The sequence below is a fragment of the Acartia tonsa genome, chromosome 7, assembly GCF_053477335.1.
Source record: "Acartia tonsa isolate MP-2025a chromosome 7, ASM5347733v1, whole genome shotgun sequence".
In the NCBI taxonomy this organism is placed as follows: Eukaryota; Metazoa; Arthropoda; class Copepoda; order Calanoida; family Acartiidae; genus Acartia; species Acartia tonsa.
In genome coordinates this window covers 32,757,112-32,780,152 of record NC_137266.1, presented here as the reverse complement: position 1 = coordinate 32,780,152, position 23,041 = coordinate 32,757,112, and the positions used below count along the sequence as shown (strand labels likewise).

General features: G+C 33.4%; 2 protein-coding genes across 2 annotated transcripts in view; both read left to right on the top strand.

Annotated features, from left to right (window-relative positions):
* The window catches only part of LOC145324505 (ATP-binding cassette sub-family C member 9-like), a 50,137-nt gene extending 28,737 nt beyond the window's left edge, over positions 1-21,400 (top strand). Inside the window, exons 5-17 of the mRNA XM_080167089.1 lie at positions 8,604-8,682; positions 9,142-9,250; positions 9,936-9,997; positions 10,194-10,264; positions 11,278-11,371; positions 13,375-13,445; positions 13,837-13,875; positions 14,817-14,883; positions 17,509-17,553; positions 17,933-17,979; positions 19,530-19,611; positions 20,870-20,924; positions 21,282-21,400. Coding sequence (XP_080023215.1) covers positions 8,604-8,682; positions 9,142-9,250; positions 9,936-9,997; positions 10,194-10,264; positions 11,278-11,371; positions 13,375-13,445; positions 13,837-13,875; positions 14,817-14,883; positions 17,509-17,553; positions 17,933-17,979; positions 19,530-19,611; positions 20,870-20,924; positions 21,282-21,400 — 940 coding nt within the window. The remainder of the gene's footprint in view (positions 1-8,603; positions 8,683-9,141; positions 9,251-9,935; positions 9,998-10,193; positions 10,265-11,277; positions 11,372-13,374; positions 13,446-13,836; positions 13,876-14,816; positions 14,884-17,508; positions 17,554-17,932; positions 17,980-19,529; positions 19,612-20,869; positions 20,925-21,281) is intronic.
* Positions 21,401-21,880: 480 nt separating this feature from the next.
* Positions 21,881-23,041, top strand: part of LOC145324504 (ATP-binding cassette sub-family C member Sur-like) — a 31,997-nt gene continuing 30,836 nt past the window's right edge. The window contains exon 1 of the mRNA XM_080167088.1: positions 21,881-21,968. Coding sequence (XP_080023214.1) covers positions 21,963-21,968 — 6 coding nt within the window. The 5' untranslated portion in view covers positions 21,881-21,962. The remainder of the gene's footprint in view (positions 21,969-23,041) is intronic.

Below are 23,041 nucleotides of genomic sequence, written 5' to 3'. Positions count from 1 at the left end.
AGCCATTCTTGCAAAGGTAGATTATAAGAAAAATGCACTAAAACCATTTTTAGATGTTGACACCTAAGATTTAAATTTTTTAATTTACTGTACTTTTTGAATAAAAACTGAAATATTTTTTGCTTTTCTATTAAAGGTTATAAAAAAAGAAGAGAATAAGCCATTAATCATTAAATTCTGATAACTATAAGTAAGGTAAAATTGCTTTCAAAAAAGTTCTCATAAAAAAACACACTGTATATATGTATATATATCATTTTATCGACACTCGTCTTATCCCTGTAGATCTCTGATTATCAGAGCATTTTTGAAATATTTGCTGCTTATTTTTTGGCTGCCTTTGGCAAAATAATTTTTTTTCATAAAAAATGTATACAAAATTATCGTATTAATTTGGTAAATATATCATTGCACTTGAATTATTTTTAAGTCACTAACGGCTAATCCCATAGATGACCCTAGGAGTACTTTAATGAATAGATGTGGTGGAGAGGGGGGGGGAGGGGGAAGGTTAAGAATTTAAGGGAAGTGATACCTTCCGGGGGCTGAAAGTGTTGGTCCCCTCCCCAAAATGAAAACTTTTCCTGCGAGTAAAATAAGCTTCAATGTAAAGGAGAAGCATATCGGTTCAGTTGATACTGATAAACATCCTGTTACTTTAATGTAAATATTAGTTTAAGGATAGTCTGTATAATCTCAGGGAGAAAGGAAACATTAGGCAATTTTTACAATAGTCTCCAAAGTTTTATAATGAAGTTTTCTTATTCGTTGGCTCAAAACTTTGGGGACTTTTGTCATATTTTGGTTGTAGTGTTGCAATTTTGTGTATCGTTATTAGGGAAGGATAAAAATTTATCGGCCATTGTCTTATTCCTTTAGATCCTCGGTATAATCAACTGAATAACAGTTCCAACAACAAAAATTAAGATATTGCTTCGCTTTTTATGGACAAATATCCTGTTATTTTATTATAAGGAAAAAAAATAAACTATCTTAAAATCATCTCAGGACTCAGCGGTTAGCAAGATCCTACGATATAGACAGACAGACATACATCATATCGGTTTAGGAGCAAACGAGATCCTTTGCTACAGACAAAAAAAAACTTTGTATATCGACTAGCGGCTACGCCCCCAGCATCTATTGGCTCTGTATTCAAAGGGGAATGAATAAAAGCCTAAAACCTTCCCAGGACTTAAAATAGAATAGCCTAAAACCATCCCTCGACTTAAAATAAAATAGCCTAAAGCCATTACAAGACAAATATTAAGCTTACCTGAAATAGAAAGCGCAATCTGTTTAGTAGTTATTGAGATCTTAAGTTTCAGAACAGAAAGCCTTACTAACGTGGACAAACGCAGGATATTTCGGACAAATGTCGGAGTGGACATTATATAAGTAAAACGCAGAAGTGTCTATAATATCTTAAAAATTAGGTTTCAACAACATTTGTTTAGTTATTTCTACACAGGTTAGGTTAGGTTAAGATATAAATATACAAATAAGCCCCCTGCAGGGGTTAGGCATATAAAAAAACATATTTGACAGTTGTAAACAATGTGAGAAAAAAATATGTTTTAGTTTAATGAAATGTTCTATCTGTTTCAAACCTTTGCCTTTCGATAGAACTTACCTACTTTGGAAAACTGTCAGACTGATTTTAAAATTTCAGTCTGTGAGAAAAGATATTCAAGATTTTTTTTTTGTTTTGAAAGATTTTTATCTTATAAATAAAATTAAAGACACTCCTGCGTTTTACATAAGCAATGTCCACTCCGACGATTGTCCCATTCCTAGGTTTGTCCACTCCAACGTTTGTTTATGTTTTACTACTTTATATAATAGGATAATATGTATTCTTCTTTTATATTTCTCTTTTCTTATTCACTTGCAGCTGCGCTCTTTTTAATGTAAGGAGGCAGAAAAATAGCCTAAACCAATTAGGGGCTTAAATCTGAAAATGAAATAGCAAAAAACCATCCCATGACCTATGTGAAGCTTCCCTTAAATGGAGAATTTAGTCAGTTTATGAAATTTTTAAGCTTCAGACCAAAAAAAATACTTTTTTTGTTAAAAGAGAAACTTTTCTACAATTAGGGTTAGTCCTTTCGTCATTGCTCTTCTCATTAAGTTAAGCATGTGGTTTTCTCTGCTATTGTTAAAGATAGACTGTTGAGATTTTTAGTGAATATTCCCATGACATATGTATATCCAGTCTATAAATTATTTTGTCTGTCTCTCAATTATGCTTCAAAAGACTTAGGTTTCGTGATAATCTTTGAGTAATAGCATATTCTCTTAAAGTCTGCTCTATAACTTACTTTGTCTGTTTGTCCATTATATGATCCTTATTCAATATTCTATTTAACTAAAAAATTTCATTCTCTTAGTTTATTTTTTTTTCTTTATTTCATTATGTTATTATATTATTTATATTTATTTTATTAATTCATTATATTTTCATTATAATTTTCCTTTTTAAATGCGAAACTTTTCTATAGTAAGGATTGGTTTGTCCGTACGTCCAAACGGTTAGACGACATTTTCTTTAATTTAGACATGTTATAAATATCCTATCGATTTCAAACTTTGCAGAATGATTTCTATAACAGTTGGGTACAATACTATATTCATTACTAGAAAGTATGTACGTCCATTTTTTTTGTATAATATCATTGTCCCATTCATCTGGGTTTTGGAGTAATGTTTCTTAGGACAACAAGGTTTAGTATTATAATCAAATACTAAAAATAAAATTATGCCCTTTTACTATATTCTATACTAGCAGATTCGCCCCTAGCCTCTAGGGGCTTTACCCCAAGAGGTGATAAAAAATTTTTTTGGCGAAATTCGTAATAGGACCAAGAAAATCTTCAGCAAAAAAAAAAATGGGGGGGGATTTTTTTGTTTTTGGGGGGGTTGGGGGTATCCCACCCCCCAAGAAAATAGCCTAAAACCACCACAGGACCAGTAGGTATAATCCCTGAATAGTAGAATATAATCGGTTCAGTGGTTACCGAGATCTTAAGGGACTGACAGACAGACGGACAAACAGACAGACAGACGGATGGACAGACATCATTCTACTTTGTATTATAGATTTACGCTAATTTTAACAAAATTTATGTTTGACCTCCTGATTTTAGAGCTTTGCTTTTGTGAATGTTGTTATCCTTGTTATCTTGCTTTTTTTTCCTTTTTCATAACCTATTATATAAAGTAGTAATCTTTTTTTGTCTGTAGAAAAGCTAACCGCTGAACCTATATGGTTCTCCTTTACAGTGAAGCTTCTTTTAAGTTCATAGAGGGTTTATAATTATTTCGAGGGAGGGTATCTCCACCCTCCCAGAAAATTCACCCCAAGAAAAATATTACCCCATCCCCTCAAAAAATCTTTTTAACTTTTTAAAAGCAAAGCTTTTCTATATTAAGGATCAGTCCGTACGTCCGTAACGGTTAGCTATTTTCGTTAATTTAGGCATGTGATTCCTGTAGTAGAAAGGTACGATTTAGAAAGTCTATAATCATTATCAGAATATCCGTACGTCCATTTTAAGCATACTAATTATTAACTTACAACAAATTTTTATGTATCAAAATTATCCGATTAATCTGATTTCTGGGATACTGATTCCTAGGACAACAAAATAGAATGTTATAAGCGAATCATATCTATAAACAAGTCCAAAAAATGTGAGTACGTCCTTAAGCATTTTCCTGCATGTAAGCAATTTCTCAATAAATTTACTTACAATTTTGTTTCGAATTTTAAATTTATGTTCTGACTATTCAGTTCTGACGTTCTACATTATTAATGTTCATTAAACTTTTTTCTACCGTTTCAGAGCTTTGCTTTTATAAATGTTGTCATCCTTGTCATCCTTTTAAAACTTAAATTTAAAACTGTAGAGGGTCACATTCCTTCCTTACCTTAATGCCCTACCTTCTATAATGAAGGGGCAATACAATTACAGAGGCTGTACAGGAGCCATAAAGGGCCTATGTTATATAAATTAAGGTAAGGGGCGATGAAGAGGCTATGAAGGGGCTATGTTATATAAATTAAGGTAAGAGGCTATTAAGGGGCGATGGAGAGGCTATGTAGGGGCTATGTTATATAATTAAGGTAAGGGGCGATGGAGATGCTTTGTAGGGCCTATGTTATATAAATTAAGGTAAGAGGCTATTAAGGGGCGATGGAGAGGCTATGTAGGGGCTATGTTATATAAATTAGGGTAAGGGGCTATTTAGGGACGATGGAGAGGCTATGTAGGGGCTATGTTATATATATTAAGGTAAGGATTATATAAATTAAGGTAAGAGGCTATTAAGGGGCGATGGAGAGGCTATGTAGGGGCTATGCTATATAAATTAAGGTAAGGGGCTATTAAGGGGCGATGGAGAGGCTATGTAGGGCTATGTTATATAAATTAAGGTAAGGGGCTATTAAGGGGCGATGGAGAGGCTATGTAGGGCTATGTTATATAAATTAAGGTAAGGGGCTATTAAGGGGCGATTGAGAGGCTATGTAGGGGCTATGTTATATAAATTAAGGTAAGGGGCTATTAAGGGGCGATGGAGAGGCTATATAGGAGCTTTGTTATATAAATTTAGGTAAGGGGCTATTAAGGGGCGATGGAGAGGCTATGTAGGGGCTATGTTATATAGATTAGGGTAAGGGGCTATTAAGGGGCGATGGAGAGGCTATGTAGGGGCTATGCTATATAAATTAAGGTAAGGGGCTATTAAGGGGCGATGGAGAGGCTATGTAGGGGCTATGCTATATAAATTAAGGTAAGGGGCTATTAAGGGGCGATGGAGAGGCTATGTAGGGCTATGTTATATAAATTAAGGTAAGGGGCTATTAAGGGGCGATTGAGAGGCTATGTAGGGGCTATGTTATATAAATTAAGGTAAGGGGCTATTAAGGGGCGATGGAGAGGCTATATAGGAGCTTTGTTATATAAATTTAGGTAAGGGGCTATTAAGGGGCGATGGAGAGGCTATGTAGGGGCTATGTTATATAGATTAGGGTAAGGGGCTATTAAGGGGCGATGGAGAGGCTATGTAGGGGCTATGCTATATAAATTAAGGTAAGGGGCTATTAAGGGGCGATGGAGAGGCTATGTAGGGCTATGTTATATAAATTAAGGTAAGGGGCTATTAAGGGGCGATTGAGAGGCTATGTAGGGGCTATGTTATATAAATTAAGGTAAGGGGCTATTAAGGGGCGATGGAGAGGCTATATAGGAGCTTTGTTATATAAATTTAGGTAAGGGGCTATTAAGGGGCGATGTAGGAGCGATGAAGGAGCGATGGAGGAGCGATGTAGGGGCGATGTAGGGGCCATCAAAGTACAATGTAATATAAATTTGGAGAAGGAGCGATGAAGGGGCTATGTAGGGGCTATGTTATATAGATTAGGGTAAGGGGCTATTAAGGGGCGATGGAGAGGCTATGTAGGGGCTATGCTATATAAATTAAGGTAAGGGGCTATTAAGGGGCGATGGAGAGGCTATGTAGGGCTATGTTATATAAATTAAGGTAAGGGGCTATTAAGGGGCGATTGAGAGGCTATGTAGGGGCTATGTTATATAAATTAAGGTAAGGGGCTATTAAGGGGCGATGGAGAGGCTATATAGGAGCTTTGTTATATAAATTTAGGTAAGGGGCTATTAAGGGGCGATGGAGAGGCTATGTAGGGGCTATGTTATATAGATTAGGGTAAGGGGCTATTAAGGGGCGATGGAGAGGCTATGTAGGGGCTATGCTATATAAATTAAGGTAAGGGGCTATTAAGGGGCGATGGAGAGGCTATGTAGGGCTATGTTATATAAATTAAGGTAAGGGGCTATTAAGGGGCGATTGAGAGGCTATGTAGGGGCTATGTTATATAAATTAAGGTAAGGGGCTATTAAGGGGCGATGGAGAGGCTATATAGGAGCTTTGTTATATAAATTTAGGTAAGGGGCTATTAAGGGGCGATGGAGAGGCTATGTAGGGGCTATGTTATATAAATTAAGGTAAGGGGCTATTAAGGGGCGATGTAGGAGCGATGAAGGAGCGATGGAGGAGCGATGTAGGGGCGATGTAGGGGCCATCAAAGTACAATGTAATATAAATTTGGAGAAGGAGCGATGAAGGGGCTATGTAGGGGCTATGTTATATAGATTAGGGTAAGGGGCTATTAAGGGGCGATGGAGAGGCTATGTAGGGGCTATGCTATATAAATTAAGGTAAGGGGCTATTAAGGGGCGATGGAGAGGCTATGTAGGGGCTTTGTTATATAAATTAAGGTAAGGGGCTATTAAGGGGCGATGGAGAGGCTATGTAGGGGCTATGTTATATAAATTAAGGTAAGGAGCTATTAAGGGGCGATGGAGAGGCTATGTAGGGGCTTTTTTATATAAATTAAGGTAAGGGGCTATTAAGGGGCGATGTAGGAGCGATGAAGGAGCGATGGAGGAGCGATGTAGGGGCGATGTAGGGGCCATCAAAGTACAATGTAATATAAATTTGGAGAAGGAGCGATGAAGGGGCTATGTAGGGGCTATGTTATATAGATTAGGGTAAGGGGCTATTAAGGGGCGATGGAGAGGCTATGTAGGGGCTATGCTATATAAATTAAGGTAAGGGGCTATTAAGGGGCGATGGAGAGGCTATGTAGGGCTATGTTATATAAATTAAGGTAAGGGGCTATTAAGGGGCGATTGAGAGGCTATGTAGGGGCTATGTTATATAAATTAAGGTAAGGGGCTATTAAGGGGCGATGGAGAGGCTATATAGGAGCTTTGTTATATAAATTTAGGTAAGGGGCTATTAAGGGGCGATGTAGGAGCGATGAAGGAGCGATGGAGGAGCGATGTAGGGGCGATGTAGGGGCCATCAAAGTACAATGTAATATAAATTTGGAGAAGGAGCGATGAAGGGGCTATGTAGGGGCTATGTTATATAGATTAGGGTAAGGGGCTATTAAGGGGCGATGGAGAGGCTATGTAGGGGCTATGCTATATAAATTAAGGTAAGGGGCTATTAAGGGGCGATGGAGAGGCTATGTAGGGCTATGTTATATAAATTAAGGTAAGTGGCTATTAAGGGGCGATAGAGAGGCCATATAGGAGCTTTGTTATATAAATTAAGGTAAGGGGCTATTAAGGGGCGATGGAGGAGCGATGTAGGGGCCATCAAGTTGCAATGTAATATAAATTTGGAGAAGTAGCGATGAAGGGGCGATGTAGGAGCGATGAAGGAGCGATGGAGGAGCGATGTAGGGGCCATCAAGTTGCAATGTAATATAAATTTGGAGAAGGAGCGATGAAGGGGCGATGTAGGAGCGATGAAGGAGCGATGTAGGAGCGATGTAGGGGCCATCACAGTACAATTTAATATAAATTTGGAGAAGGAGCGATGAAGGAGCGATGTAGGAGCGATGGAGGGGCGATGTAGGAGCGATGGAGGGGCGATGTAGGGGCCATCAAAGTACAATGTAATATAAATTTGGAGAAGGAGCGATGAAGGGGCGATGTAGGAGCGATGAAGGAGCGATGAAGGAGCGATGTAGGGGCCATTACAGTACAATTTAATATAAATTTGGAGAAGGAGCGATGTAGGAGCGATGGAGGGGCGATGTAGGGGCCATCAAAGTACAATGTAATATAAATTTGGAGATGGAGCGATGAAGGAGCGATGGAGGGGCGATGTAGGAGCGATGGAGGGGCGATGTAGGGGCCATCAAAGTACAATGTAATATAAATTTGGAGAAGGAGCGATGAAGGGGCGATGTAGGAGCGATGAAGGAGCGATGTAGGAGCGATGTAGGGGCCATCACAGTACAATTTAATATAAATTTGGAGAAGGAGCGATGAAGGAGCGATGGAGGAGCGATGGAGGGGCGATGTAGGAGCGATGAAGGAGCGATGTAGGAGCGATGTAGGGGCCATCACAGTACAATTTAATATAAATTTGGAGAAGGAGCGATGAAGGAGCGATGTAGGAGCGATGAAGGGGCGATGTAGGAGCGATGTAGGGGCCATCAAAGTACAATGTAATATAAATTTGGAGAAGGGGCGATGGAGGAGCGATGTAGGGGCCATCAAGTGGGATGTTATATAAATTAAGGTAAGGGACTACGGAGGGGCGATGGAGAGGCTATGAAGGAGCCATCATGGGGCTATAGTATAGCCTCTTATCATAAGAGGCGATATTAACGCCCCTTCAAAGGAGCTATTAAGAGGCCATGAAGGAGCTATAGCATAGCCTCTTATCATAAGGGGCGATATGAACGCTCCTTAAAAGGGGCTTTCACATCGCTCCATATGATAAGAGGCTATGCTATAGCTCCTTGAAGGAGCTATAGAAAATCATCGCCCCATATGGAGCGATGTCATGGAAAGGACTATACCCGAAATTTTTATTATTTTTAAGCTGTTGTGTGAGATTTGATTTTACTAGTCCTTAAAAGCTTAAGTTATCTTTTCTTTTCAGAGTGACTCTTTATAAATTTTTTTTTAAAGAAAGATATTTTGAGTTTGAAAATATTATTGTCTTAACTTTTCTGTCAGCAAAAACAATAAATATTCTTGTGTATTTTTATTTATATCTAGGTTGGGCTCTTTGTTATATTTCTATTCTTGTTTATCTGCTGGCCACATAGCAGCCCTGGCACTAATACCAGCCTTCCAGGTACAATATACTTTAATAGAGATTCTTGTATTGATAAGGTATAATTGTAAAAGTGTAGAATCTCTATATTATCAGACGGTATGTCAATTTAACTTGACGTTTTGAATGTTAAATACAGAGAATGTATTAAATTAAGTGTTAGAGGGTATTCCTAACAAGCAATTTTACATCAGATTAACATTGAATTGTTGTAAAGACTAAAAAACATTCGTTGGCTTAATAAACTTCGGTACTTTAATAAACCTTATAAGTTAGTACAAACTTTCAGTGTACAGTGCAACCTTTTAAACATCATTAACCGTCCATTATCTTATCTTTTAAGATAACAGAAAAAAAGTAGAAACATTAATAAAAAAAATTTAGCAGACAAAGTTCAAAGGCCAAAATTTTCTTTAAGATTCTTGGTTCATATTGCACTGTAAAAATGTGAAACGATAGTCAGAATAATATACATTTTAGATTTACATACTGCTGAGTAATGGATACCGTATGCAAGAGTATAATGCTGCTGGTCTAGATTCAAGTCATATCAAGCTGGCATTTAGTATGGCTAGCACTTTCCTTTTGTGTAAGTATGTCTCAAACAGTTCTTTCAAAAATAAAAAAAATTATAAATGTTATAAATTCCTAGTATGTCCAGTAGTACAAATTTTTTATTCTGAAGGTAAAAATTCCTAATAATTCTGGTACAAATTTGTTATTTATAGGGAACCTGTAAGCATGTCTAGGTTGGTTAGGATATTTTTCTCACCTCCCCCACCCTTCCGTAGGGGTTAGGGACGAAGCAATTAGTGTATATATATACTAACTGCTACGCCCCCTAGAGGCCTCTAGTGGCACTTTAAATGTTTGGTGTTTTAAAAAAAATAATAAGATACCTTGCAATGTTGCGATGGAGTCTTTATTAAATTGCTACGATACTTTTCAATGTTACGTAGGAGTCTCTATTTGAGGGGGGAAAATTCGATTTATTGTAATTTCTCTTGGGAGGGTGGTGGTACCCTCCCCCAAAATAGCTGTAAACCTTCCCGGGACCTATGAGAAACTACCCTGTTAGCGAGATCCTTCGGTATAAACACACAGACAGACACATAAACACACAAACAGACAACAGACATCCTGTTACTTTGGTTAAAGGATAATGTAATAGATAATTTCACGTTTTGGTGGCTGATTACAATAATATGGAGAACAGCAAGAAATTAATTGGTCATTGAAAATTAGATCTTAGATAATTTAATTATTCTTTTCAGTGATATCTTCATGTTGTGTAATATTGATAATAGTTCTAAATACAATCACCAGATGGAATCAGGTAGAAATTTTCTATTATCTAAAATTTGTTCAGTGGACATTGATTTAAATTTATCGAAGTAGATAAGGACAATCTGTCTTTTTTGTTACTTTGAGTCATTTTGAATAGCTGTCTTTTTAGTAACATTAGAAAGTTAGTAGGACGTGCGGAAATGCTTTAGTTAAAGAGTAGCTATACTTCAACTGTTATTTTTTAGAAATCTGGACAACGAAAACCTCATACCCCATCATATGCTTATTCATTCGCTAGTGCCAACATCATTTCAAAGTAAGATCATATTAGACTATTTATTCTACTAGTTGCTTTGCCCCTAGCTTCTGGGAAAGGGCAGATATGTTCAGAAAATAGCCTAAACCACTTCAAGACATTGATAAAGTTTACCCAAAAAAGACAATAAGGACCAGTATTTTCACGATCTTCAGGTTCGGACTAAAAAAACTTTATCTTATATGAAAATAATATTAAAATTGTTATTTCTTTGCAAGAAATTATTTTGTCTTTACGTATATATAACATGTGTCTTAATGCTTACTTTAATAATATTTATATTAGTTAAAAAACAAGGATGACAACATCCGTAAGTAGCGAAGCTCAAAATTATGAATGGATATCGGAAAAAATTACTATAAAGCAGTGTCATACAATAAACATAAATCTTTATAAAATAGGGAAATCAGGAAACCTTTAAAATCACGAAAAATTAGGAATCGATCTAGCACCGCAATTTATAACAAATCTTAGTTAAACTTGATAAAAATATATAGAATATGAGCATATTCAATCCCTGATAATTTGAGCTGCAAATCCTGAATAGGAATCGAGAAAACGATAGAAAATCTAAAAATCTAGGAATCGATCTAGCACCCCAATTAATTGAAAAATCGTAATAAAACTTAAGGAAAAAATGTATAATGTAAATTTAAGCAACCCTTTAAAATTTCAGCCCATTATCTTATAAAGGAGTTGAGAAAATAATGAAATCATGAAAAGCTAGGAATCAATCTAGCACCCCAAACAGACAGATGGTCAAACCAAAGTATAGATTAGATGGGCATATGTTATAAGAAGACAGACAGACGGACGGACATTTCGAATTATAGAGTAGCTTCGCTTCTAAAAAGGTAAAAAATCATTAGAAAACTAGGGTGACGGACAGTTGAACACACATACATAAAACTTAAAGAATAGCTTCACCGATAAAAAACTTCTCAAACATTATCTTAGGATATGACTTGATTAGCTCTTCAGTACTAGTATTCAATTTAATTGATTCTTTTTAGATTAACCTTCCATTGGATGTGGAATTTACTTTGGCTTGGTTACCAACTACCTCTTGAAGATTCCGATATAAACCCTATACCTCCCAAAGAACAAGTAAATATGTCTTTAGTACAACAGCTGCTCTGTAACTTACTTTGATTTTTTCTGCTTTAAGACTGTTATGAGTCCTATATTTATACATTATAAATAATTAGAGCTTGAAATTCTAAACACTGTGATTTTCTTTTTTATATTCATGGGCATTACCCTACCATTTTATCCTATAAGTAAATTAATTTATATTTATGAGGTTTTCATTTGAATTCCACACAATCGGGGTTGCATACACGAACTGAATCTAAGCCCTTAGCCCCTGTGGGAGACTGTATCTTGCAAGGCCTAATCCTTGCAAGGGGCTAACCTAACCTAATTTTTATACATTAAACATAAGTAATGGCTATTTATTAGAAAAAATTATTTCGTTTTTTGAAAAATTACTTTACTTCTTAGAAATTTTGACATACTTATTTTTCTTCAATAAGTACTTTTGATGTTATTTAAGTGATCTAAAATACTGAAAGGGTTATACAGTTACCTTTTTAAATTCCTTAATTGATGCAAAATTTCCAGATTCTTATTGAAATGATAACAATACCTCTAGTTCTAACTTAATTTTAACAAAAGGATAAAATTACATAATTATTTCTATTTAAACTCTTAAAGAAGGTGTATCAACTTTTTGGCTTTTTATTTAAGATAGCTAGCCGGTTCTTTCAGTAAGTAGTAGATGTAAAATTTTTCATAGAATTCAGATATGCAATCGGTTTTTTTGTAGACCTCTTATTTTTTAAGTAATTTAAGTTTTTTAAAAAAATAATTAAGTCGGTTTTAAGGTACTAAAACGCAACAAAATAAAAGAAGAAAATGGCCAGTATGAACAAAAATAGTAAGATCTTTAATTTGACACCTTACTTTTAAAATTCTGTTGAGTAATTATTGAAAAAATCTATTTTTTTAACCTCGGTTTAATAAAAACTTTAGACCTAAATATTTTCTCAAACAGACATAAAAAACATGGGTTCATATATACCTATAGAATCAGAAAAATATTACGAATCTATTCTAAGCAAAATTGAAAAAGTTTTATAAAACTATAATAAAAAAAAATAAGTTTATTTTAAGAATCATAATTTTCGGCTCTTAAGAGATAGCTTGAACCAAACCTGAACAAAACCTAAACAAAAGACAATGCAATGTAGCAGATATTTTTTAAACACAAGAAACAATAATGTATTTTTAACTGCATTGTTTTGAAGTTTATAAACAGACTGATGCATATTTGTTCATAATTTTTCATTCTTTACATGTTCTTTAATATCACTATATTTATTGTAGTATCTATTGTATATATTGTATGAGCGTTCTCCTTTATTTCTGGCAATTCTATAGGTTAATTTAATAGGTGAAGCTTCCCGATTCGTCAATTTTTGCGATTTGTGATTGGCTAGTTTAGTAGTTACAATTCTTAAAATAAACTTTTTATTTTTTTAATTTTTTATTACAATTTTTTTAAACTTTTTCAATTTTGCTTAGAATGGATTCATATTATTTTTCTCATTCTAATGGTATATATGAACCCATATTTTTTATGTCTGTATGAGAAAATATTTAGGTTTAATGTTTTGATTAAACCGAGGTTAAAAAATAGATTTTTTCAACAATTACTCAACAGAATTTTAAAAGTAAGGTGTCAAATTAAAGATCTTACTATTTTTGTTCATACTGGCTATTTTCTTCTTTTATTTTGTTGCTTTTTAGTACCTTAAAGGTCTACAAAAAAAACTGATTGCATATCTGAATTCTATGAAAATTTTTACATCTACTACTTACTGAAAGAACCGGCTAGCTATCTTAAATAAAAAGCAAAAAAGTTGATACAACTTCTTTAAAAATATATATGATAAGAAATTTAATATAAGAGTTCAAAAATGAAAATTGCAATTTTTTTAATATCAGGTTTTAAAAAGATTTAAATTACTATTTTGTATGTTAAAAAACTCTTGCTTGTTATGGCTGCTCTTCATTATACATGCAATTGTAATATCTTTGCTTTATAGGTAAAATATCAGTTTCAAAAGCTGGAAAAGCTTCTGAGATCTGGCAAGGGCATCATCTTGTCCAGTATCAGGTAATCTAACCTGTTCAGTGTCCGCTGAACCTCATCAGCAGTACGAAGCTAGTAGTCTTTAGTTATGACACGGTGTTCAGTCGAAATTCTAACCTATCACCTTCCCGACGACGAGCGGATGCGCTACGCGTCAAGCCCAGGTGTTCGCTTTTTGCTAATGTAGTTGTGATTCAGCATTTTTTTTAACTTGATTTATTTAAATAAATTTGTGGGATAAACTTTGTTGTGGAGTGAAATATAAAGCGGGCTTGAATTGGCAATTTATTTCTCTTTCTAAAAAGACGTAAAAATAACAAAAGTGTAAAGATGACAAGAATTGACAAGCCTTGGTTTGTTAAGCTTTTGATAAGCTAAAAATAAAACAAAATATATAATTCATTTATTATTTTAGGTTTAATTTTGGTCTTGTCTTTGCTGGTGGCCTGCTGAGGTAAATCACATTTAGAAATAAATGATTATCAATCTATTTTTTTGAAATTCATGCAATTCTATGATTAACTTTGTCCGTTGCTCTATCGATCATGCGAGTATAATTATATAGAGGAAATACTATGTACTTGACTACATTATCAGGACATCAATTTTTAAAAGATAAAATGTCTTTTTTCTAAACCAATATAGAAGATAGATGTCTTGTCTGTTTATTAATTCCATTTTTATATATTTTTATTACATTTTAAGTTAATGGCGATTCGTCATATTTATGCATAGGATTTGATCAAGTATTACTCTTTTTAGAGCGTTGCTAATGCTGAATATAATCGTCCTTGTTTGTAAAAATATTTGGATCAACTGCAGTTCATGGTAAAAAATTCCTGTTAACGAATATTTCTAAAAATCTATGAATTTTAAAGGCTGCTAGCTGCCAAACGACTGAACGCACAGATCGGTACGCACACCATTTTAAGCGGCATAAGAAGGAACCTCGTAAAAGTGTCGAACTATGACGTCAGAAAAAAATTATTAGTATTCACTGTAATTGACCAATGGTAAAATATATAGCGGTCTCTCATTGGTTAATTGTTAATTTTTTCTGACGTCATAGTCAGACACTTTTACTGGGTTCATAAGAAGGCCTACAATTAATCTGGAGTAGCCAAGATCCAATTATGCAAAAGGAAAGCTTCACTGAAGAAAATACGCGTAAAATAGGTCTTTTTCGCGCATTTATCTGCACTGCGAGATAATTATGCATTATTGTTTTATGGCTATTCCAGATTATTTGTAGGCCTTCTTATGACGCCTAGAACAGTGTGCGTTCAGCGTTTGGCAGCTAGCAGCATTTAAAATTCATAGATTTTTGGAAATATTCGTTACGAGGAATTTTTTTACCGTGAACTGCAGTTGATCCAAATATTTTTACGATTTTAGATTAATTGCTGATATTCTTGGATTTTCTGGAGCTATTGGTTTACAGATTATAGTTTCATCTATACAGGTGGGGTATTTAATATCTGGGATCTAAAGGGATAAGATAATAACCGATAAATTGATGTACTTCCCCAATAATGAAAAACAAAATTACCTCTTCTGTAGATTAAGATTAGTGGTTGAAACTTTTGAACACTAATTTAATTAACCAATCAATCTAAATTTAGTAAAAGTCCCCAAAGTTGTTAAGGCAACGAATAAGAAATCGTTATTATAAAACTTTGAGGACTAGTGTAATAAACAGCCCATTGTCCCTTATCTCTCTGATTTAATATACATTTTAGAACTTATTAGACGGTAAAATGTCTTTATTTTCTATTTCTAGGTTAGTTTATAATTTAAAAAGGTAACATAACACAAACATTTTTTTCTTCCAAATATTTTTTAAAAGATGTTTCTAGTTTTTTTTTCATTGATTCTATGAATCTAATTATAATAATATTAATAATAAGCCTTAATATAGATAATTAATCTATAGAAGAAGATACGCGTCATAACAAGGTTTACGTAAAGAATAGCTGCCATTTTTTTGCATTATTAGAATGGTTTTCATTTATTTACTAAGTATATTTGCGATTACTTTTATTTAATGAAATCTTCCAATTTTTAACATTTACAAAACGGCCTGCTTTATTGCATCAAGATCCATGACAGATCTATATAGGAAATAAACGTCTATAAATGAGCTCGAATTTTCCAATGGTAAAGTGTTTAAAACTCATAGTGCTCCAATAATCCTTATTAAACTCTCATTGACCAAAGCGTTAAGACCTTTATTCTATTTGTTTATGGAATGAATTAAGTTTTTCACTTCATGTAGATATTTGAATTACATTGAAGTATTTAATCCTTTTTTCATAAATAAAAAATATACGTTAATAATTGAGTAAATCTAAGAAAACTGTATTTTAAAAGAATTCGATTGTGGCGACACTTCCTTTGTGTTAAAATATTAAAACTAAAATTTCAATCATATTAACCCTTTGGTGATGGTAATGTGAAAAAAATATAATTGAAAAAATCTTTTTAAAATCATTTAAATTAATAAATATTTACTTCTTTCTTTTAGATAGTAATGGCGGGGGAGGAAAATTGATTTATTGAGAAATAGATAAATAGATATGTACTTATAGAAAACTAGCCAATAGCGATATAGTTATATTGAGCCAACTCTAGTATACAATATCTATCTCAAAAAAAGGAAGCGTGAATAATACTGTGTAATAAGACAGAATGATTTTCAGGGAGGAAGGGGACATTGGTCTGTTTATTACACTAGTCCCCAAAGTTTTCTGAAAACCTTTTTATTATTCGTTGGCATAATAACTTTTGGGACTGTTACTAATTGAAACCTACAGAGGAGGTAATTTGTGTATAATCAATTTATAAGCCAGTGTCTCATCCCTTTAGATCTATGATTTCCTTGCTGGGCAGTAACAACCTTTGTACACAGAGACAGGATTTAGTCGAAGGAACACAAAATTTAAATTCTCTTGACAAAATTAATTGTTTGAGATAATAATTAAGTAAGGAAAACTAAAAGAAACAGAAATGTTTCACTGGCGTATAGTATAGTTTGGGAAAAATAGTTTTCATTCCGATAAACCATCTCTTGTCCCTAGTTGAAGATAAATAATTCAGATGGGCAATCCCTAATCCCTGCGCTCACAGCGTTTAGTCTAAAGTAGCAATAAATTTTAAGTTATTGATGTATAACCAGACAACTACCTGTTAGGGACCTTTTTCGTCTTCTAGCAAATTGCTTTCTGCTCTTTTGTTGCGATTTGGCTGTTTTGATATTCACGACGCTTTTGGTTGATTTTCAAAGACTCAATTGAAAATCGGCACAGGGTCACATTGAAGTGGGGACATATTTAACCCCTTCTCCCTCTATTGTTTTACAGGGAGTAAGGGAGGGGACAATGGATCGAATATTCAATCTTTAGGAGTCTCAGACTTTGGGGACTGGCTTAAAGGGAATGTGCAAGAATTTAGCAGTTTCTGACTGAGTTTGGGGACTTGCGCAAGAAATGCCGTTACTCGCTATGTTAGTTTTGAATATATATAGTTTTGCAGACAGAGAGTAGTTCAAATATAAATACACGGCCCCCCTCCCATACTATATTTCACTCCCTTCATCCCCACCTCCTTTTTAAAAGTAGACGAGAAAGAGAAATGGAGAAGGGAGGTGGGGGAAATAAACAGGATAAAAAGGGGCAGGAAGGCATGCGGGTCATATACTTGCCCATCCTGCTATACGCCTGCCTGCCCCTTTTTTCCGTGTTCACATCACTTTCCACCAAATCTCTTTTCTCTTTCCCTGTCATCTGAAGAGATCCGGGGAGATATTTCTAGTAATTAATTACAGAATGGTTATGTCAGTCTGTAATACTGGTAATCTTATTTTCAAATGATTGCTTTTTTTCTTGGAACTTTTTTCTTAGTTTATGGTTTTCTAGATTTAATCAACAATCACTTTACAATTTCCACAATATTTTCGGGATTATTCTGGTTTTCATGGCCTTTCTTCAAAAACTCTTAAATTGAATTAATTGCCCATTGTCCCCTCCCTTACTCCCTGATTGTTTTACTCTAATAAAGTAACTGCATTTTTACCAACATTTTTGTTTAGAGACAATACAATCAGACAGTTGATGAAGCTTCAAACAGCTCAAAGGTATTTTAAAATAATCAAAATTGTCCCTTTTATAACTCATGTCATTATTCTTAAGATTCTGGGTGCAAGACTCAGAACTGGTTTCAATCCAGCGGCAATAAATCGGATTCGAAAGCCATACCGGAATAGTTATTTATTTCTAGTCATATTTATTTCTTTATACTTACAGCGTTCCACAGATAATAAAATGAAAAATTATAAGATTATGTCTCGCCACTGGTTTTATTATTATAACTTTACAATCCGATACGATACATAATTTTTCATTATTGCTCATAACCAACTTAAATTACGCGGTAATAAATGAGATTCTGAGCCACACTGAAAGAATTGACACTGCACCTCATGAAGTAATAAATATATTGAAAACTTTGTTTAGTTTGGTGAGATAAACTTGGACACTTTGAAACAAGAAGATAGTCTTAGGTAATTTTATTCTAACTTTATTCTAAGCGAAATTGTAAGTAAATTTGTTGCAAAACTGCTTATTAAAGGATACTGTTTAAGGGTATATATTCCTTTTTTAGGACTGGATTATAGAGATGCTACGCTTATACCTTGTTGTAATAGGAATCAGTATTCAAAAAATCAGTTGAAAAAATCGTAACTAAATGTTATGGGAATCATCATGCAAAGTTTGAAATCGATAGAACACTCTTAACATTCTTAAGTAATGAAAAAAGTTACTTTTTTCTATTAAGTAGACTAAAGGATGGAAAAAAACTGTGCTAAAGCATATTTTTTTTGATACAGGAATCTTTTCAAGAAATTTCAGAATCATAAAGATTAAAATTTGTTCATTAATATATTATGGAGGTGCAAGCTAATAGAGACTGACTCATTAAGGGAGTTTTCTTATCAAATATCCATTGGCCATCTTTGATAGCAGCCTAAAAAAATGCTTTTTTTTACAGTCTAAAGTAAAAAATTTGAATTTGAAACTTATCTTTTATTATAAAAGTTTTTTTATTTTATATTATAATGTGAGAAAGAGGAGAAATTAAGTTTTTTTGACGAGAAAACATTTTTTGCAACTTTCTTAAACAAAATATATATACGCAGACAGATAATCTAATAAAATTGAAAAGCTTTTTAACGATGATTAATGCAGTAAAGTTATTCTGAAAACCATTCTTTAACGAGATCTTAAGCTTCGTTCGGATGGACAAAGGGACCGATAGTCATCATTTTCTACTTTGCATTATAGATGACCTATGAACTCACACTTTACTATGCAAATTAGATAACATGTAAAGGTTTAAAATTGATTTTTTTTCAACAGTATAAATGTACTTAATTTTTATGTATTCAAACCTAGTTATAGTTATATGTTAAATTTTTTATTCCTATTTTTGCTACGTCTAGAAATATATAAAGTTATTTGTAATCCATTCCTATCATTCCTCGGAAAAAAGAGATGTAATAATTGTTAGAAAACATTATTTAGCTTTTAATTTTATTAGCAAATACATTTTTTTATTTTCTCTTTGTCATTTTTGAAAAAAATGGATTACCAAAATAATTATATTTTAGGCTTAATTTTAATCAAACTAAAGTTAAGCTGTTTTTAAATTAGTTACCGACTAAAATTCCTTTAGACAGAAAATTTATCCGCGGTCATTCTAATAATCTGGCCAATCCTTAACAGCTAGTTGGCCAACAACCGTAGTTTTTTGGTAGCTGATTTCGTGAACTAAACTAATTATCAGCGACTGTTGATACAACTTTCGTGTTATCTACTGCATGCAATATTACTGAGTAGCTGGACAAAATGTCTAAAAAATCAGCCATGTTACGCATAAAGATGAGGGATATGATAGGAGAAGTGGGAAAGAAAACCCCTAAAAAATGTGAATGTTCCCTCTGTTTTATGACGTCACAAGGCTGATTTTTTAGACATATTGTCCAGCTACATTGCTGAGAATAAGATTTTGTTAGCTGATGTTTTTTTCAAACTTTGATATCTGAATATTCAGAATCTGGGATCTCATGATAAATCAAGAAGTTGTGGCGCTCTTTGTTTTTCTGGCTTCACTAGGACAGGGCTCTACCTCTCAGGTTCTGAAAGATAGACAGATAAAGACAGAGACAAGCAAAAAGACAGATGGACAAATAGATGAACAGATGGATGGATAGATAGATGGACAAATGGATGGATAGATAGATGGACAGATGGATGGATAGATAGATGGACAGATAATTAAGTATTTGGACAGATAGAAAAACATATAGATAGACAGATAGATAGACAGATAGATAGACATATAGAAAGACAAATAGAAAGACAGATAGATGGGCAGGTAGATAGACATATAGAAAGAGAGATAGATAGACATATAGATAGACAGATAGATAGACAGAAAGATAGACAGATAGAAAGACAGATATATAGACAGATATACAGATATATACAGATACACAGACAGATGGACAGATAGACAAATAGATAGACGGATGAAAAGGCAAAGACCAAATTAATAGACAGATAGATAGACAGATATATACAGATGCACAGACAGATGGACAGATAGACAAATAGATAGACGAATGAAAAGGCAAAGAGAAAGATTAATATACAGATAGATAGACAGATAAATAGACAGATGCACAGACAGATGGACAGATAGACAAATATATAGACGAATGAAAAAGCAAAGAGACAGATAAATAGATAGATAGATAGATACAAAGACAGATGCACAGACAGATGGACAGATAGACAGACAGATGGACAGACAGACAGATGAAAAGGCAAAGAGACACATTAATAGACCTCTGGATAGACATACAGACCACCCAGAGACAGAACGACAGATAAACAGACACAGATACAAAGAGACAGACAGAGACAGTTAGGGACAGAGACAGAAAGAGACAGACAGGTTTATGTACCTGTTCTGTAGAGGTATTCAAATGAATAATTTTACAAATTTTAAACATTTATTCATGTTGCTTTTCATTTCCTTTGATGTTAAGATGTTGTTTAGTAAATGTATGAAAGGTTTTTATTTAAGTATTCCCTTAAGTATTCATAATACATTATACAGATTAATACACTCTAAAAGAGTAAGACTGTATGTTTATAAAATAATTACAAATTTAATTGATAAAATTAATCTTTAAATTATCTTGTTTTCAAGTCTGCCTTTCTATAAAATGAAGATAATCAAATGGACATTCTTGAAGTAATATCCTATAAAGTAAAGTATAAGGGTGTTTGCAAGTTTGTGTGTCTAGATTAATCAGAAACCATTGAACTGCTATGATCTGTATTTTTCTGGTAACCCACTAATAAACTTCTTAAACCTTTTTTTAGTTATCAAGTCATCTTCTGTATATAGCTGGTATTAGAACAAGAAACGCACTTCAGGAAAATTCACCAAAGATTCAAATTCAAATTTATCCTAAAAGTACCTTCCCTAAAACTAAAGTTTGAATCCAGTAAAAACTGGACAAGAAAAAATGATACTTTCCCTGAAAGTACCTAACCCCTTGGGGGCTACCATGTTCCCAATCTAACCTAACCCAACACAGAAGAAAAAAAATTCTCCTTCCAATTTATTTTTTCTTTATTTCAATAAATATGAGAGGGGGATTTATAGAGAAACAGCTGAAGAAAACAATAACCTTTATAGTGTTCAAGGAAGCTTCGAATTGCCTTAAAAAAATGAGCCACCAATTTAACTTGTTAAAAAAAATCAAATGGTTGAATAAAAATATGACAAAGGTTTGTCTGTATAACAAAGCTTTGCACCTTTCTGTTGGCCACAGAGACGTAAATAAATCTTCAACAAATAATTCAGAAGCAGGCACAGGGATAAGAAAACAGAGATATAAAATATTTTAGAAATTTAATTTAGTGAAACGTTATTTAGTTTCATTTTCCATTTATATTTTAATTGTGTTCATCCTAATATGCAGTTTCGACCCACTATTTTTTTAATTTAAAAAGAAATAGTAAAATATAAGGAAAAGGGGTATTTTTTTGGAGGGGGGGGGGGGTGGTACCCTCCCTCAAAATAGCTTTAAACCTTCCTATGACCAATGAGGAGCAACACTGTAAAGGAGAACTGTATCAGTTTAGCAGTTAGCGAGATCCTTCGCTATAGAATAATAAATTTTTTTTGAAGCTTAAGATTTCGATAACTTCACTTAGTTTTATTTTATATTTATTTAGAAATTTATGTTTTAGAACGATTTTTTTCTTTTCTTCCCCAACCCTGTGTTAGAATCCTTAGTTCTTCGTCCTAGCTAAAATTCAAAATAGCAATACAATTTGTCTGAAAAGTATATATTGACAACATATATTTATTAAAATTCTTATCCCTCGTATTGTAACAGATGATAACAAAGGCGACATTAAAAGTTCTGATCAAAAGACAAAACTCACTTTTAGAGATGGTATCAAAATGAAGGTAGAAAACTTTTAAATATTTTTTGTACTGTAATTGAAAAGCCTAAAATGATTGCTTTTAAATTAATGATATTTACGCTACTCTATAACTCGCCTTGTCAGTCCGTTTGACTGTCTGTCTGTAAACAGTACTATAGATTATGCTGGATTTACAAGGTTTTATTTGATTTTAGAAAATTATCAAATCATTGACAATCTGCAATGCTACTTACTTTTCTTGTAAGATAGGCTAATTAAATCAAATGTGGTAATTCCCATTGGCAATAAGGATCTTTAGAATTTATCTACTTACATATTTTTGTCACCATGAAGGGTTTCATCCTTATTTTTTAATGATACCAAAACGTCATGGCAAAAAAGAAAAATGCTTTTTCTTCTTTGCACTAATTTCTATCATTTAAGATATAGAAAAAAACTAGGATTTGTTTCCACCGTTTAATTAGATTTCTGCCATATTTTTCCAGAATCAGCATACAGAAAATTTACTTATTAGTATCACTGGCACACTTGAAAATTTAAATTTAGACTTTGTCGTATGATAGGTTTCCGTTTAAATCTACATCCCCCCCCTGCCCCCCCCCCCAAAAAAAATATTAGTTACCCTTTCCAATGCCCATCAAACTTAAAGTTAGACCTTAAAGTTTCTATTGTTCAAACTATGTCAGATAACGACATCAAGTACATTTAAGACTGATGAAAGTAGTGTGTGATCAAAGGGTTAGTTGTCTTTGACAGTAAGAACGCGAAGTAAGGATTTAAGACAATATTATTTTATTAGTAACAAGATTAGAATCCTACTTTTGTTCAAAATCTTTTTTTATGTATATTAGTAAAGTAAAACTATGTTAACCTTCTCTGTTTGCCCAAGCGAATAAATGAATGCCAGGGACAAGAAATAAGAAATTTGACCATGGAAATATTAATGACGACAAAATAATTCTTCATAAAAAAATATTATTCAAATTATATCTACTGTGTATCTACCTGTATGTCTGTCTGCCTAAAATGCAGTTTTCTTAAAACTTCTATGTTTAATATTTCAAAACACAGTCTGATACAATAGGATTAAAGTAT